This window comes from Nansenia antarctica (assembly GCF_963989245.1).
Source record: "Nansenia antarctica genome assembly, chromosome: 1".
NCBI lineage: Eukaryota > Metazoa > Chordata > Actinopteri > Argentiniformes > Microstomatidae > Nansenia > Nansenia antarctica.
This window is the reverse complement of record NC_137674.1, coordinates 19,851,791-19,870,062: the sequence shown is the minus strand read 5'-3', so window position 1 is coordinate 19,870,062 and position 18,272 is coordinate 19,851,791. Positions and strand designations below refer to the sequence as shown.

The 18,272-nt window shown below is 45.4% G+C and overlaps 1 protein-coding gene across 1 annotated transcript in view; it reads right to left on the bottom strand.

The window, feature by feature from the left end:
• Positions 1-18,272, bottom strand: part of inpp5a (inositol polyphosphate-5-phosphatase A) — a 187,478-nt gene that overhangs the window by 24,463 nt on the left and 144,743 nt on the right. The window contains exons 9-10 of the mRNA XM_080537304.1: positions 9,981-10,076; positions 7,347-7,421 (exon numbers count right to left, since the gene is read on the bottom strand). Of these exons, the coding sequence (XP_080393430.1) occupies positions 7,347-7,421; positions 9,981-10,076 (171 nt within the window). The remainder of the gene's footprint in view (positions 1-7,346; positions 7,422-9,980; positions 10,077-18,272) is intronic.

The following is an 18,272-nucleotide window of genomic DNA, read 5'->3' as shown; positions in this document are numbered from 1 at the left end:
GTATCGATTCTCTCCTTTAAGTGGTGCTCTGGAGTCTGCTGTTAGTGTCTGTCAACAAGAGTTGTCACTGCAAGTCAAGGAAGCCATTATTGGGCTGAGAAATCAGAAATGAACTATCAAAAACATACCCCTTGGGCTTGCCAACAACAACAACAACAGGTTAGAACATCCTCCAAAAAGAGAAAAACTCTGGTGAGCTCAGCAATTGCAAATGGCCTGGTAGGCCAAGGAAGACCTCGACAGTGGATGACAGAAGAATGTTCACCGTGATTAATAAAAACCCCCAAATGACTGTCCCACAATCAGGAGCACTCTCCAGGAGGTGGAAAAGGAAAAGGTGTTAAAAAGCACCTTAAAAAACACCTGCAGAGTCCTGGACCTGTACCAGAGTGATGGAGGGAGTAAAGGGGAGAGACGTTTTCATCTGTAAACATGGTGTTATGTCTTGGGCGTGGACGGATGCCACTGGCACTGGCGCACTTGTCTTCATCGATGATGTCACTGCTGACAGAAGCAGAATGAATTCTAGAAGTGGATAGAAACATATTGTCTGTTGTGTAAATGTTTCCCGTCTCATTACACGGTGATCATCAGCGAGACAATGACCCCAAAATTACTGCCCATAGCAACTAGGGAGTCAAAAAGTGGAACGTTTCCAAATCAATTTTAAATCCAATTGATCTCCATCAATTTACTGTAGAGGGAGGGGCAGCTGAATGGATTCTGATGGGTAGAGAAATGCCTCCAAATGAATTGGATGGTGCTTCAACATCCAATGGAACATGCATTTCATTTACTGAAATAAGGGGACTTATGTTTTGGTAAAGCCAATCTGAAGAAACAACTAAATTTAATTCAAGTTGACCCTATAGTAATCATTTGATAAAATGTGAGCTTAGAATGATAAGGTTCTATCTCCGTTTAGGGTAGTTCAGAGATATTGAGCGTCAACGTTTCTACATTCCATTATGTTTTGTGAGATGGAACCTTTGTATTTTATGAATTACTAACTCAAAAATGTCAACATTTTAAAAATAACACCACACAGGCATTAATAAACACCTAATGAATCAGATTAGGTAAAAAACTAAATGTTGTCCAAAAATGGAGATAGAACCTTATAATTCTAACGTCACGAAAAGCTAAAATAAGTAAAAAAAAACGGTTCCTCTTTCCTATACTTATGGATACTAGATCATATTAAATAGATAGACAGATAGTAGCATAGTGAATGTTTCCTAACAAATAATTAACACTTAAAGTGATTAAACGGTGGGGTAGGGTTAGAGCACAGACGATTACTGTGTGTGTGTGTGTTATCCCTACCGTAAGAAACCATGACTGTGCATGCGTGTGTATATCTGTGTGCGTGTGTGCGTTTGTTTCCATGAGCTAAACCAGCCTCCAACGAAGCATATTGTGTGATTCTGTGATGTGTGTGTGTGTGTGTGTGTGAGTCCTAAGTGAATGTTGAGTAATTAATTTAGGTGACTGGAAAACCCACAGAGAGGGCTGAGATTTCACACTACATTTCATCCCGGGGTCAATTAAGCATAATGATTTCCTGGTCTGGTAGGTCAGCAGTAAAAAAAAAAAAAAAGAAGTCCTAGCTTATATTGGTTCAAGGCCTCATGGCATTATGAAGCTGTGAGTAGTTTGTCAGCCGGAAAATGACCTTGAAGTTGTCAAGGGTCCGGAGGATATGGCTCGGGGGGCAATATCGTCGACACGGAGGGGGAAAATATGAAGAAGTTCCCGGGGAAAAAAAAGGAAAACAGGCTAGGTTCTAGATTTCTTACTTGGGCTTGGATGAGCACACACACCTAAATCACGCCGGCTGTGATTGTTAAAAGGCAGAAGTTGCGGGGGGGGGGGGGGTGGAGAGGGGGGGGACCTGCGAGGTCTCTGGCCGACTGTCCCTCTACCCCAGCTCAGACGCTTGTCCGCAGGCCGTAATTGTGCTTTGATTTACACGTTGTCAAACATCCCCTCTGACAACACCCTGCTGCCATTAAAGGCCATCAATAAACGCCGGGGTGAAAGGTCATTTAATTTGATTTTTACACCTCACACTTGGCTTTCATTGCGGGGGCCATATTTTTTCTTCTTTTTTTACGAGATCTTCATTATTTCGTGCGGAAACGATAAACTATCAGGGGATAGGGCGATGGCCAAGGGCTGAGGGTCAACAAATACACACTACACACATCTACATCAAATACACACTACACACATCTACATCAAATACACACTACACACATCTACATCAAATACACACTACACACATCTACATCAAATACACACTACACACATCTACCTCAAATACACACTACACACATCTACATCAAATACACACTACACACATCTACCTCAAATACACACTACACACATCTACATCAAATACACACTACACACATCTACATCAAATACACACTACAGACATCTACATCAAACAAACACTACACACATCTACATCAAATACACACTACACACATCTACATCAAATACACACTACAGACATCTACATCAAACAAACACTACACACATCTACATCAAATACACACTACACACATCTACATCAAACACACACTACACACATCTACATCAAATACACACTACACACATCTACAGCCCGGAAGGTTCTTCTGCTCCATGTTACCTAGGCTGTGGGTAGAACAGCTGCATGACCAGGGAGAATCTTCTAGAATATCTGAAACATTGTTTTTTTTCCCTTTACAGTAACACCTACAGTGTAACTTCTACAGTAACACCTACAGTGTACCTTCTACAGTAACTCCTACAGTAACACCTACAGTAACACCTACAGTATAACTCCTACAGTAACACCTACAGTAACACCTACAGTATAACTCCTACAGTAACACCTACAGTAACACCTACAGTAACACCTACAGTATAACTCCTACAGTATAACTCCTACAGTAACACCTACAGTATAACTCCTACAGTAACACCTACAGTAACACCTACAGTAACACCTACAGTATAACTCCTACAGTAACACCTACAGTAACACCTACAGTAACACCTACAGTAACACCTACAGTGTAACTTCTACAGTAACACCTACAGTGTACCTTCTACAGTAACACCTACAGTAACACCTACAGTAACACCTACAGTAACACCTACAGTGTAACTTCTACAGTAACACCTACAGTGTACCTTCTACAGTAACACCTACAGTGTAACTTCTACAGTAACACCTACAGTGTACCTTCTACAGTAACACCTACAGTAACTTCTACAGTAACACCTACAGTATAACTTCTACAGTAACACCTACAGTAACACCTACAGTGTACCTTCTACAGTAACACCTACAGTGTACCTTCTACAGTAACACCTACAGTAACACCTACAGTAACACCTACAGTGTACCTTCTACAGTAACACCTACAGTGTACCTTCTACAGTAACACCTACAGTAACACCTACAGTAACACCTACAGTGTAACTTCTACAGTAACACCTACAGTGTAACTCCTACAGTAACACCTACAGTAACACCTACAGTCACACCTACAGTGTAACTTCTACAGTAACACCTACAGTGTAACTCCTACAGTAACACCTACAGTAACACCTACAGTAACACCTACAGAGTAACTTCTACAGTAACACCTACAGTGTAACTCCTACAGTAACACCTACAGTAACTCCTACAGTAACACCTACAGTGTAACTCCTACAGTAACACCTACAGTAACTCCTACAGTAACACCTACAGTAACACCTACAGTGTACCTTCTACAGTAACACCTACAGTAACACCTACAGTAACACCTACAGTGTAACTTCTACAGTAACACCTACAGTGTAACTCCTACAGTAACACCTACAGTGTAACTCCTACAGTAACACCTACAGAGTAACTTCTACAGTAACACCTACAGTGTAACTTCTACAGTAACACCTACAGTAACACCTACAGTAACACCTACAGTAACACCTACAGTGTAACTTCTACAGTGTAACTTCTACAGTAACACCTACAGTAACACCTACAGTGTACCTTCTACAGTAACACCTACAGTGGGGCAAATAAGTATTTGATCCCCTGTCGATTTTGTAAGTTTGCCCACTAAGAAATGAACGGTCTATAATTGTAGTGGTAGAGACTGAATACAACAACAACAAAAAATCCCCCAAAAAACACATTATATAAAAGTTATAAATTGATTTGCATTTGATCGAGGGAAATAAGTATTTGATCTCCTAGCAAAACATGAGTTAGAACTTGCAGGAGAAACCCTTGTTGGCAGCACAGAGGTCAGACGGTTCTTGGTTGGTCACCAGGTTTGTTCACATCTCAGGAGGGATTCTGGTCCGGTCCTCTTTGCAGATCCTCTCCAAATCCTTCAGGTTTGGAGGCTGTCGCTTGGCAACTCGAAGCTTCAGCTCCCTCCACAGATGTTCTATAGAAGCTTCAGCTCCTCCACAGATGTTCTATAGAAGCTTCAGCTCCTCCACAGATGTTCTATAGAAGCTTCAGCTCCTCCACAGATGTTCTATAGAAGCTTCAGCTCCTCCACAGATGTTCTATAGAAGCTTCAGCTCCTCCACAGATGTTCTATAGAAGCTTCAGCTCCTCCACAGATGTTCTATAGAAGCTTCAGCTCCTCCACAGATGTTCTATAGAAGCTTCAGCTCCTCCACAGATGTTCTATAGGAGCTTCAGCTCCTCCACAGATGTTCTATAGGACTAAAGTCCGGAGACTGTATAACTTTTATATAATGTGTTTTTCTGGGATTTTTGGGTTGATATTCAGTCTCTCACTGTTAAAATAAACCTACCACTAAAATGATACACCGTTCATTTCTTTGGAAGTGGCCAAACATACAAAATTAGCAGGGGGATCACATACTTATTTCCCCCACACTGGATGTCTCTCCAGGCTGTTAGCTGTGTAAGGACTGTATGGCTAGGAGACATACTGTACAAAAGGACAAACAAGGCACAGTATGTATATATGCATGTATGGTTAATACATCACCATCAGATCAATACTTGTAAAAAACACTATGGGGCTATTCAGAGCAGCGCTCGCTAGGCTAAGAGACAGCACAGAAGCCCGGCAGGGTTTATATGTCCGCTAAGGTCACATTTTATTTAGCATGGTCGCTGTATAACCACTTAAGACCATTGACAGGTAAAATATGAAAGAAGTTTGGGGGGGGCAGGGGGTTATTTATTTATTTCCTTAATCTCTAAAACTCTTGCGGCTTGAGTAATGCTTGCGGGGACGTTGGGAGCATGACAAGGAGGAGCAGCCGCCCTGACAGAAAAGTTCATCACTCGCAACAGGCCCCCCCCCCCACCCCAACCCCCCCTCCTCCTCCCCCAGCCCTCGTCTGCCCTGCACCACACTGATAAAGTTACAATAAAGAGATACTGAAACAAAATCAATGGAGGGGGGGGTGTGGGTGTGTGGGGGGGTGCTACCGGATGGGGATGTGTTGCTGGACAGGGGATGGTGGGGAGGGGGGAGGGGGGGCTGCGTCTGCACAGAACCCTCCACCACGGGGCTCGGCCCCCCCCGTACCGGCGCAAGCCCCTGTGCGCCCCTTGACGCCCGAGTGTCCCGGAAAATGTAATCTTCCCAAATACTCATCAGGGCTTTCCATCCTCCCGGCCTGACAGCAGCGGGGATAATTAATTATACAATTTCGATGGGAATATCGACTAAACAAAACTATTAATCATCGCAAAAGTCAATAGGCATGGACACATTCAATCATGTCCTGGCCAATGATTACTCCTCTCAAAATACAATAATTATTTTCGAGAGCTGCTGCTCGAATTAAATTTCTGTCAAGCCAGTACAAGTCTCGTAGTTGATGAAGGATGCAATGGATTTCTTTTTTTTTCTTTTTTTTTTCAAGAGGAGGGGCGTAGGGGGGGGACATTTATCCTTTTGGAAAGGTAGTTTGTTTTAGAAGCATCATAACATGGTGTGTTTAACTAGACCATGACCAGCAGATTATCTCAGATGCCCCATTATGTCATTTATCTTGCTGAGCTCTGGGTGGAAAGGAGGGGGGGAGGCCTCCTGAGCCTTGCTGCACACACACACACACGCTCACGCTCACACATGCACACGCTCACACACAGGCGCACACACACAGCTACAAACACCAACCGACAGAGACAGCTACTAATAAAAACGGACACACACACACACAGCTACTGTATTAACGCGCGCGCACACACACACACACACACACACACACACACACACACACACACACACACACACACACACACACACACACACACACACACACACACACACACACACACACACGTCACTATTGTCTCCATTGGAATCTCAACAAGTTCTGGTGCTTTCTCCATCACTCTCTGCAGAATAACAGCCTTATTAAAATGGAAGTATATATCTGAAGTTTTCTGACAGACACTTTGGATAATCTTCTAGGCCGTGCAAATTCATCATTCATGAGTAAGGATGGGAATCGAGAACCGGTTCCAGTCGAGAACCGGTAACACATTCTCTGATGCGTCGTTATGAATAACATCAGAGGTTGTTGATTCTCTTAGCGATGCCGGCATGTTTTGAGCATGCGCTGACAGCCTCCAACATGTTGCTACATCGGTAAAATGATCATTTCAAGTAAGGGTGGAAAGACCAGCAATATGCTAAAATATCTTTCGACGCAACATGGGATAAAATTACAGGAATGCCAAGTTTTTAACACGCTACGCACAAGTGCCATTGCCACTGCTTCCCAAGCGAGCAACACATCTGTCACACATCACATCCGTAAATATCCTACACTACTAAATTAAATAAATACATTTATCTATTTATTTATTTAGTATTTATGTTCAAATGTTATGTCCAGATGATATACAGATAATAAAAACAGTTGCGTTGACGCTGAAAACCTGTGTAGGCCGACTTATTTCGATGAGCAGAACCGATGATGGAATGGGTATCAGTAACATCTTATCAGTTCCCGTCCCTAACCAGGAGAGTGTTTGGGCTAAGGAAGCGTGAGGAAATCCGTCATCCCATCTGTACGGCTCAGCTCTGCCCCCGTCACAATGACACTCACTGTCCGCCTGCCTGTCTAATCCTTTTACCTACCCCTAAAACCTCAAATCAAATTCTGCAGCTGCATCACATCAATGTCTTTCATTCACTTGTTCCGTTGGCCCTCCTTCCCTCGGAAGATGACAACGTGTTAGAAACGTTGCACATTCTTGTTGCCCTCAACAGAAACAGTCCTGACCTATGCATTACAAATTAAATGAATGGAATCCAACACAACAGAGGTAGAATAAAGATCAGATGACTTACCGAAGTCCCATTGTTTTCCCGGAAAACGTCCTGGTTGATATAATTAAAAAGCTTCTTTTCAAGTTGTAGTACAACCTAAAGAGATGAAGGAAGAATGGAGGCCTGATTAAAAGCTGTCCTCAACTGCACTTTCTAATTAGAGCACTAATCAAGTGTACTGTGGTGTTGGGAGCAGTCTTACAGTGCAAGCAAACCTGAACACTAAACGCTACAAAGTTAAACATGACACCTTTCTGCACATTTTCAAGCAAGGTTTCTTTTTTTCAGACTTTTTCAATGATAAAAAAAGGAAAAGGGCCCTGTGCAAAAGTTTGAATACCCTTTTGGATTATTCTTTGTTACCTTTTGAGAAGAGGATTACTAAGGCCCAGACCAAGGTGATTTACTCGTTAGGGCTTCAATGAGTCAGGTGAATATAATTCCAGGGATAATTCCTATATATTCTGAAGTAACTCCATGCCTTCTAAAGTATCCGACTGCGGTGGCTGTTGTGTCTGGTGTTAAAAACCATGGGCTCCTCTAAACAGTTGTCCAAGGATGTCAGATACCATGACATTCTAGAGCAGGGGTCTCCAACCTTTTTTCATCTGAGAGCTACTTTGAAAAAATGTAAGTGGCCGAGAGCTACTCATATCTTATTACTTACATTCATTCACATAACGTATCAAAACACTCTGAAATTCTTCGTTTCAAATGTCAATGTGTAAGCTCACTATAGTAGTAGCAGTATTATTCTATACATCAATGTATCACATCACCTTCATTCACATCAAAAGCCATAGAAAACATTACTATTTTTTTAAACTACTTTTTCCTACTACTTTTTTTTCTCCTTAAACTTATTTTCTGTATCCATAATATCAATGTATCACATCACCTCCATACACATAATAATGTGTGTAATAAGTGCATTCACCTTTTCTAGTCTTTTCAGTCAGAAAACATTAGTCTTTTTTTCTTCTTTTGTCTTTGTCTCTTAAAAACAATATTGTGCATGTGTGTAATAAGTGCATTCACTCATTCCTACACTTAGTGAGATGACTGTCACTGCATGGAGTCTACAAGAGTTGTGTATGCTGGAGTGTATCCACTTAGGTTCACTCTTATAGAGTCATTTAAATGCTCATTTTTCAGTCTTGTTCAGAATGTAGATTTCATTACATTCCTATCAGAAAAAAGCTGATTCGCAAAGGTATGTAGACAAATAAAGCAAATACTTTCCGGGCTGCTTAGTGAATATGTAGTTTTCTGGGTCTACCAGGCTCCAGAAATGTTGTGAATGTTGTTGCGATTGTAGCTGGACATTATTCTGGAGATTTATAACCTCCATCTCCATATCTACAGGGTTTGTTTTTCTTCACACAAATCTTTACTCACTTTAGTTTCCCCACACGTCATTCCTTTAGCTACGGTGGAGTCGTACATATTTAAATGAGCCATGTGTTGAACGGACACAACGCCGACATTTAACCAATTAAATGAAATATAGGTATTTTTGTACACAGGTTTTAACGAGGTAATGATGTCAAAAGGCGGACCTTTTCTGTTAGTTGACAGGGTTCCCAAATGTTTGCACAAGGCCATTTTCCTTGTTTTATTATTTTGAAATTGTAAAAAGTAAAAAAAAATGTTTTATCTTGCTTTAAAATGTGATGAAATGTGTCATGTTTAACTTTGTACCATTTAGAGGTTAGGTTTGCTTCTTTTCACTTAGATATTAATTGTAAATGGCATTTTGACTAGGGGTGCCCACATGTTTCTCCCTCACGTGTCTGACGTGTTGAGGTCTACTACTGTATGTCCGCTAGTGTGGAGGGTAGGAAGGTCTACTACTGTATGTCCACTAGTGTGGAGGGTAGGAAGGTCTACTACTGTATGTCCACTAGTGTGGTGGGAAGGTCTACTACTGTATGTCCACTAGTGTGGAGGGAAGGCCTACTACTGTATGTCCACTAGCACGGTGAAACGGGCCACGTCATTAGTTTAGATTAGATCGTATTTTATTGTCGGCTTGAGCAGAAACAAGTTTAGCTTTGCCTCATTTGCGCCGACAAAGTTGAGGAGGAGCAAGGACATGGTGGGCCAGCAGAGCTGCAGCCTGGGTGTGAGGAGTCTGAGGGTGGAGGTTAGGAGACTGAGGGTGGAGGTTAGGAGTGTGAGGGTGGAGGTGAGGAGTGTGAGGGTGGAGGTTAGGAGTGTGAGGGTGGAGGTTAGGAGTGTGAGGGTGGAGGTTAGGAGTGTGAGGGTGGAGGTTAGGAGACTGAGGGTGGAGGTTAGGAGTGTGAGGGTGGAGGTTAGGAGTGTGAGGGTGGAGGTGAGGAGACTGAGGGTGGAGGTGAGGAGACTGAGGGTGGAGGTTAGGAGTGTGAGGGTGGAGGTTAGGAGTCTGAGGGTGGAGGTTAGGAGTGTGAGGGTGGAGGTTAGGAGTGTGAAGGTGGAGGTGAGGAGTGTGAGGGTGGAGGTTAGGAGTTTGAGGGTGGAGGTGAGGAGTGTGAGGGTGGAGGTTAGGAGTGTGAGGGTGGAGGTTAGGAGTGTGAGGGTGGAGGTTAGGAGTGTGAGGGTGGAGGTTAGGAGTGTGAGGGTGGAGGTTAGGAGTCTGAGGGTGGAGTTACTGATGTCACAGCTGTGTCATACCTTTCGATCATTGTCCATCTCTCTGAATATTAGCTTGTTGACTTCATTGGTGTCGGCGGCTCTGACGGTCTGCATGGTAGCAGTGGAGCAGAGGCTCTGAGGAGAGAGGAGGGGGGGGGGGGGGGGGCTCAGACACAGACCTAACAACTCAGCATTATCCTGTCTCTATTATATACAGTATAAGAAATGAAACCATTTCAATGACCTCAAAGGACACCTGTTATTCAACGCACAGCGCTAAGACACCCAAAAAAAAGCATCATCGTCATGCACCGCACCCCCCCCCCCCCCCCCCCCCCCCCTCCCCACACACACACACACACCTACACGCATACACACACCCACATTTTATCCAGTCCACAATGCTGACCATTGATTTATTTTCAAAGAACCCCAGTCTGCCCCGAATCTTTCTGTCACCCCTCTTTATTCGGTACTGTGTACTGACCCTGTGGACCGTGTGCATGGTTAAATTCCCCTTTGTGGACTCTCTTAACAATTAGTTAAACATTCTACCATCTGTGTTTGAAGACAGTTGAATGAGGTAATCCTCCAGCCAGTGGTTCCCATACCGTAGTGTCAGGGAACCAGCAGCCCTGATTGAAATTCAAAGCACAGATTAGATAATTGGGTCAAGCCAATATAAACGGGCCGAAAAGGAGAGCCTTTAGACCCAAGTGTCACAAATCAGTCCTGCTCGCCCCCAACGGCACACCAGATTAGAACAAACACCCACAGTCAGTGAAAGTGGAACACCCCTGCATAGTACCACCCCCCCAACCCCCCCCTCCCTTCCCTAAAGCTGCTTTCTAAAGCCCTAACAAATCGCTCCATCTTTCACTCATTTAGGCTCTCCAAATGCAGGGTCAATATGCTCCCCTGGCATCCAAATGCTAATGCGCTTAAGTGCGCTTAAGCAGCTTTGTGCGATGAATAGGCCAAAGAAGGAGCTGGAGAAGGGCACGGTAGAGATACTTTCCCTGTCAGAAAGTCATTGTAGCGACAACCAGCAGAGACAATCCCAGGGAAAAAGGGGCATTTTTTCCGATGATTTGAAGATGAACGTTGTTGAAAATACATCAGCGATGTGCGGCACAGCGCTCTTCGCGTCTTTTCCCACAATAAACACAACGCCGCTACACGGGAACGACACACACAAGAGAAAGGAAACGGAGCTGTCAAAGTGCTTCAGGAGGGCTGAGCAAAAAAAAAGAAAAAAAAGAAAAACGAAAAAGAAAGAAAAAGGAAAATCAAAAAAAAAAAGTTATCTTATTCAAATGAGCCTTTCAAGTTTAGTGACTCCGTTTTGGCCCTCTTATTCTTCCCAGAGAGAGAAGCCCTTCTGTCAGCTTTGCAAATCCCAAACCCAGCCAAGCAGAAATCCCTGGCCACTTCACAGCCTCGCGGCACAGCCAGAAACCCACACAGCTTATTGGCCTAAAAAACATCAATATTTAAGGGACAGAAAATGGGGCTCTCCATTCATGTTCAAATTATTTCTATAATCCAGCAAGCGAGGCCTTGGCCAAGGAAAGTCTGTTTCTTTGAGCACAACGGTCAATGTTACTTATCAACTATACATGAATATGTCCCCATCTCAGAAGCAAAAGCACACCTGCGCAAGCCACCATACAAACCATTTAAATTAGTTTTTTTGAGGTTAATTTGTTCTTGGAGCATAGACAATGAGATTATCCATCTCATGAGATCATTGGTCCACAATGGTTCTGTGTGTCTGTGTCACACCTTGTGCCAACCAACCGCCTCTGACCAAAAGGCTCAACCAGGAAGAAAACATTACAACAAAAATGCGTCTTTTGACAAACTTGCGACAAAATGTCGTTTAGCTAAGCAGGCGGCTTATGACGAGCTATACCCGTTTCGGGAATGCGATGCATACGAGAGGAATTATTGGGAGTTGAATACAAATGTCCACAGCTGCGATACAAATTACCCAACGTACACAATTCAATTATGAGGAGGAATCGGATTAGTTTGGTGCACTATGGGCGTCCGCTAGCTAGGCTATACCCAGCGGGGGGGTGGTGGTCTGGCCTGAGCCTGCGCTGCTCCGTGGTCAGACATGTGATTGATTGATCCGTTCATGTGTTCATTGACTATGACTGATCAGCGTGTCATGGCGGTGCGAGGTTGGCTGATTGCACGCCATTGATCACAGCTCTCCCCTGTCGTCCGGGGATGCCTCAGCGAAAAAACAACCTCCCTCTTTCTCTCTCCTCCCCCATCCCTCGTTCATCCAGGCCCAGCCCACCAGTCCCATCATCAGCCCCACCACAGACCCTCGTCATGAGATCCCCCCCTCCCCCCCCACCTAACGAAGGCCAGGATAAATGAGAACCACCATGCCGCCGCTTAAGGCCCAGATCAATGCAGGGACGCCCCCCCTGTCTCCCTGCCAGTAGAGCCCAGGTGCTCCGGACTCGAAACTAGAAATTAATAAGGGACAGCAAAACAAACAAGGCGATCAGAAGGAGAGAGAGAGACAGATGTTGACCACGAGTTAACCCGCCACTCATCGCCGTTAATTGTGGATCATGCATCCGGTAATAGGCACCCTGGTAATGTGACCGCTGGGGTTGGGGGGGTTGTGTGTGTGTGTGTGTGGGGGGGGGGGGGGGGGGGGTCCTTGACTGAACAGAGCTCTCTCTTCAAGAGGCCCCATCAAAGCGACTGCGTCTAAATACATTACTATCTAAACAAGCTCTCATTCACCCCCCCCCCCAAATGATATTAACATAACTCGTTTGACTCCAATTGGCTTTCATTACATACAGCGGATTAGGAGGAAAAAGAGAGGTAAGGGGGGGGGGGGGGGGAAAGAGATTTTTCAGAGCAGGACATCTGTCAAGGGATGAGAAGTCGGAAACTATGTACAGTTGTACGACGGGATGTCTTCACTGCTTTCTGGCCTGTTCGCTGCCAATAGGCTTCCTGACAACCCTGTACCAAAGAATGTTCCGGGCAGAGCTTTACATTATCGTTGATGGAGGGTCAACGCTGAGAGACGGAGGGACTGTTTGTAGAGGGACTAGGGGGGCTAGGAGGGGGGTGGACGAGGAGGTTGTCGAGGTGCATCGTGGGGGATGCCGGGGCCACTTTGCACTTCAATGGGAGTAATCTCATGACTGTCCGAGGAGGAAGCAGCTAGTTAAAAGACTTCTCTATTCCAGCCTCTCTTTAGAGAGAGTTAAAAGACCTCTCTATTCCAGCCCCTCTTTAGAGAAGAGTTAAAAGACCTCTCTATCCCAGCCTCTCCATCTTTAGAGAGAGTTAAAAGACCTCTCTACTCCAGCCTCTCTCTCTTTAGAGAGTTAAAAGACTTCTCTATTCCAGCCTCTCTTTAGAGAGAGTTAAAAGACCTCTCTATTCCAGCCTCTCTCTCTTTAGAGAGTTAAAAGACCTCTCTATTCCAGCCTCTCTTTAGAGAGAGTTAAAAGACCTCTCTATTCCAGCCTCTCTCTCTTTAGAGAGTTAAAAGACCTCTCTATTCCAGCCTCTCTTTAGAGAGGGTTAAAAGACCTCTCTATTCCAGCCTCTCTTTAGAGAAGAGTTAAAAGACCTCTCTATTCCAGCCTCTCTTTAGAGAAGAGTTAAAAGACCTCTCTATTCCAGCCTCTCTCTCTTTAGAGAGTTAAAAGACCTCTCTATTCCAGCCTCTCTTTAGAGAGAGTTAAAAGACCTCTCTATTCCAGCCTCTCTCTCTTTAGAGAGTTAAAAGACCTCTCTATTCCAGCCTCTCTTTAGAGAGGGTTAAAAGACCTCTCTATTCCAGCCTCTCTGTCTTTAGAGAGTTAAAAGACCTCTCTATTCCAGCCTCTCTTTGGAGAAGAGTTAAAAGACCTCTCTACTCCAGCCTCTCTCTCTTTGGAGAAGAGTTAAAAGACCTCTACTCCAGCCTCTCTGTCTTTAGAGAGAGTTAAAAGACCTCTCTATTCCAGCCTCTGTCATTAGAGAGAGTTAAAAGCAATCTGTCCCACTTCAAAGCACACAAATACACCGAGCAGGCCCTTCTCCTCCTCTCTACTCCTGATCCGGACCTTATAAACAGATGGAGATGGAGATCTGTTTGAGGCCAACTCAAACACAACACTGTCACACCCCCCCCCGCCGAAACCATGACAAAACCTTAACCCTAACCCATTTAACACAACCAACACAACCAACATGATGTACTATACACACACACACACACACACACACACACACTTCTATACTCAAAGCCAGTATTCACCATCATAAACGCTAATAAAATCAATTGCTTTCCCTTGATGACTTCCACTGATCTTCTAAACATCCCATGCACATTCATGCAACCCTGTGCATGTTGTCGCGCATTGTAATGAGTTGAACTGGCCCTGATATCTAATATATACACACACATATATATATAATAATAATAATAATAAGAAGAAGAAGAACTTTTTATTTGTATAGCGCTTTTCCTGCAAACGTTGCAGCTCAAAGTGCATAGAAATATATCGTGAGCTTAGAATTATAAGGTTCTATCTCCGTTTAGGGTAGTTCAGAGATATTGAGCGTCAACGTTTTTACATTCCATTATGTTTTGTGAGATGGAACCTTTGTATTTTATTAATTACTAACTAAAACATTTCTACATTTAAAAAATAACACCACACAGGCATTAATAAACACCTAATGGATCAGATTATGTAAAAAACTAAATTTGGACTAAAATGGAGATAGAACCTTATAATTCTAACGTCACGATATACATACACCACTGCAACAGGTCCCATTCCAAGGCCTTTAATGTCCCGTGGGAACGTGAGCCTGGTGTGCCAGAGGGCCGTCCTGGCATGGGTCTTCCCTGGCATGGGTCTGGGGTGTAAGCCATGGCGTCTGGCCCGGGCCGGGCTTCACTCCCATCGCTCAATCCCGACAGGGGAAGCTGCCAGCCTTATCATCGCCTACGCCACTGTTCACTATCCTGCCATTCCAACCCTATATAATAACCCACTGAGTGCATTTTGATTTTTAAGAACGTGGCAATTAAATCTGGATCGTGAGAGGGGGGTAGAGGGAGGGAGAGAGAGAGAGAGACAGAGAGAGTGGAGAGGAGAGAGAGAGATGGGACAATGAGTGGAGTATGGCCTCCGCTGTGCTTTAAAGAGATCCTTCTCCATTACCGAAAGGGGGGGGGGGGGGGTGCCCTTTGTGTCACCAGGGGGCAGTGCCGTTGTCACGATGGGCCATTATTTTTTCTCGCCGTCAGGCGAAGGAGGAACTGCCAACCGGCTCGGCCTGGGTGCCAACAACTGGCAGGGTTAGCTTAGCGCTGGGCTGGCGTCTCCTCTGCCCTGCCTCCCCTCCTCTCCCTCCCCCCCTCCCCCCTCCGCCCCCCCGCTTCTATCAGCCAGTCCCCCCGCATGCGTAATTGAGACATCTGCCCCAACCCCGGAGGTTTCAAAAGTGGGCAAAAAAAACCAGAAATTCACCCTCTCCTCCTCCAACTCCCATTACACAGCAAGGCTCTTAAATCAAGACTGACCCTCCACCCCTCTCCCCCCCCCACCCCAGCAGCCTGGAGTCTGGCCAGGGATCTCACAACACACACTCTCCGTGGGTTGCTAATTAAGCCCACTAAACACAGTGGATTCATCAATGCCAGAACCGTGGGAGGGGGGAGGGGGGGGTTTATTAACATGGGATGATGTGGTAGTACTGTACACAGATCTGACTGAGAGATCTGAACCTGAACACACCTACCCTGGTAGAACCTGAACACACCTACCCTGGTAGAACCTGAACACACCTACCCTGGTAGAACCTGAACACACCTACCCTGGTAGAACCTGAACACACCGACCCTGGTAGAACCCTGAGCAGAACTCACAGGAGAGAGAGGTCACACAGACACACACACCAACACACAGACACACACACACCAACACGCAGACACACACACACACACACACACACACACACACGCAGGCAGGCAGACAGACACACACACACACACACACACACACACACACACACACACACACACACACACACAGACACACGCAGGTAGACAGACAGACAGACAGAGAGACACACATACCAACACGGCAGACAGACAGACAGACAGACAGACACACACACACACACACACACACATTCCTTCCCATGAACCCCAGAGTGTGAAAGAGCAGCAGAGCAGCGAGGGCGTCAGGGTGCGTCGTAGGGGGTCTCGGATTGCGTAACGGCCCCCCCTCTGAGACCACCCCCCCCTCTGAGACCAGGCGAGGTAGGAGAGGGAGTGAGGTAGTGATAATGTGCCCTATTAATCTTTTCATTCTAACATCTGCGAAACTTCTCTAAAACTATGAGTAGCATTGGGGGGGGGGGGGGAAACGCCATTCTTAACCCCGCAGCTACCTTCGGGCTCCGACCCACAATGCATCTGTCCCCTCGGAGAGGAGAATGGACAGGCCACAAATCATCCAAGACAACAGGGACGGAGGGGTGGTGGTGGTGGGGGGAGAGAAAGTGTGTGAGGTTGTGTGTATGTGAGTGAGTGTGTGTGTGTGTGTGTGTGTGTGTGTGTGTGTGTGTGTGTGTTCCCCCCCCCCACCGTATTTAACTCCTCTGCTCGCCCATTCTCTGGGCCCTGGCGGGACAAATTGACCTGCTTGGTTGTCCTTTGAGAGGCAGTGCAGCGAGCAGAGAAAGGGACAGGGCTGAAACACAAGGAACAGGCCCATAAAAATTCATCACTTTAACCCCGGTGACCTCCCACTACTGGGGGGTTCTAGACACACCCCTGGAGCTGGGAGCAAGTACACAGTAGCCCCCCCGCACCCCCCCCCCCACACACACACACACACACAATGACACTAAGAGGAGTACACAGAAATCCAAACTATACCAAAACTTCCAAACATACACACTCATTCCCCCTTGAAAGGCTCAAGTCTTGCGCTTGCATACAAGCGCGCTCGCTAGCAATCAACACATGCACACATTTTGCGAACACAATGGAGGCCGCAAAAAAAATAAAAACCTTCTCAGCAGGAAAAAGGCCACCAGATGCTTCATTGTGAGTGTGTGTATGAAGTGTAAAAGGAGGGGTAGGCGCTCCTACAGCGTATTAGGCCAGAGTTAAGCACAGCCATTGTCTCAGGCCAGGCTCTTGCCACATTACTGCCACCTGTACAAAGAGAACCACATGAAAGATCTAATCTGAAGACCTCCCCTTTAAGACAGCCACTTTAAGTCAGCAGTTTAAAACCAATCGCAGCAGATGTCCGCAGGACTGTTTAACGCACCCGGGATCTCCTCACTAAAAGCCGTACAGTCAAACACTGCCTTTTCAATTCGGTTGTTAAGTCGTGACGTGTTTCCGGGTCCAACGTTGGCTGAGGTGCTCTCTTCGATATGCCGCAGTAATAATAATAATTCATTATATTTTTATAGCGCTTTCCCGAGGCTCAAAGACGCTGACAATATGGGGAAAAACTGGAAAAAGTGCTGTGTCCCTTGTTGTATGAATAGATCCGAGTCTAAAAAACGATTGAACTGTCATTCTACCTCTGTAGTACACTGGTACTCTGGTGGAGGGAATTTCTGGTTTGGACCCGGAAATTGCTTAACGTCACGTTTGACGTCAGACTTAACAACCGAACAGCCTCGCCTGGACAATGCGCCGTTTGAAACATGGTCAGATGAAGGGTTTTGTGTCGCCTAAAGCAGCTTTAAGGCCATAAACTAGCAGGACGTCAATGTTTCTGCAATGATTGCTTTTTCACATCACAGCAATGGAGAACAAGCCTGAATTTAGACCACCGGGTGATCATTATTGATACAAAGCAAAGTATAGAAAGTGTATGAATTAAAAATCATGACCCACATAGAAACATCACACTGGTTAACCCCTGATCCAGAGGAAAGCTGTGTTCCTGTGTTCCTACACAACCTCATTATCTCTATAATTAAGACAAACGTATGCACACACTTCCACTCCAGCGTCAGCTAGCCGGTGATGAATCGGAGGGAGCGGAGGGACATGACGTGGAGGGGAAGGGAGGTTGTGGTTAGAGAGTCCTTCGGAGCGTATCGGAGAGCCAGATCGCTGATCGGCAATTAGTGTTGGTCCTTGTGGAGGAGCGGAGCCTGTGGAGTTCATTACCGCCGTGATCAATAGAGATCGCGGCTCGACAATTAATGAAGGGTCTTATCGTTGTCTCTCTGGAGGGCCGCACCGCTGTTATCACTGTTATCACACACACGCACACGCACACGCACACGCACACGCACACGACCGACTAC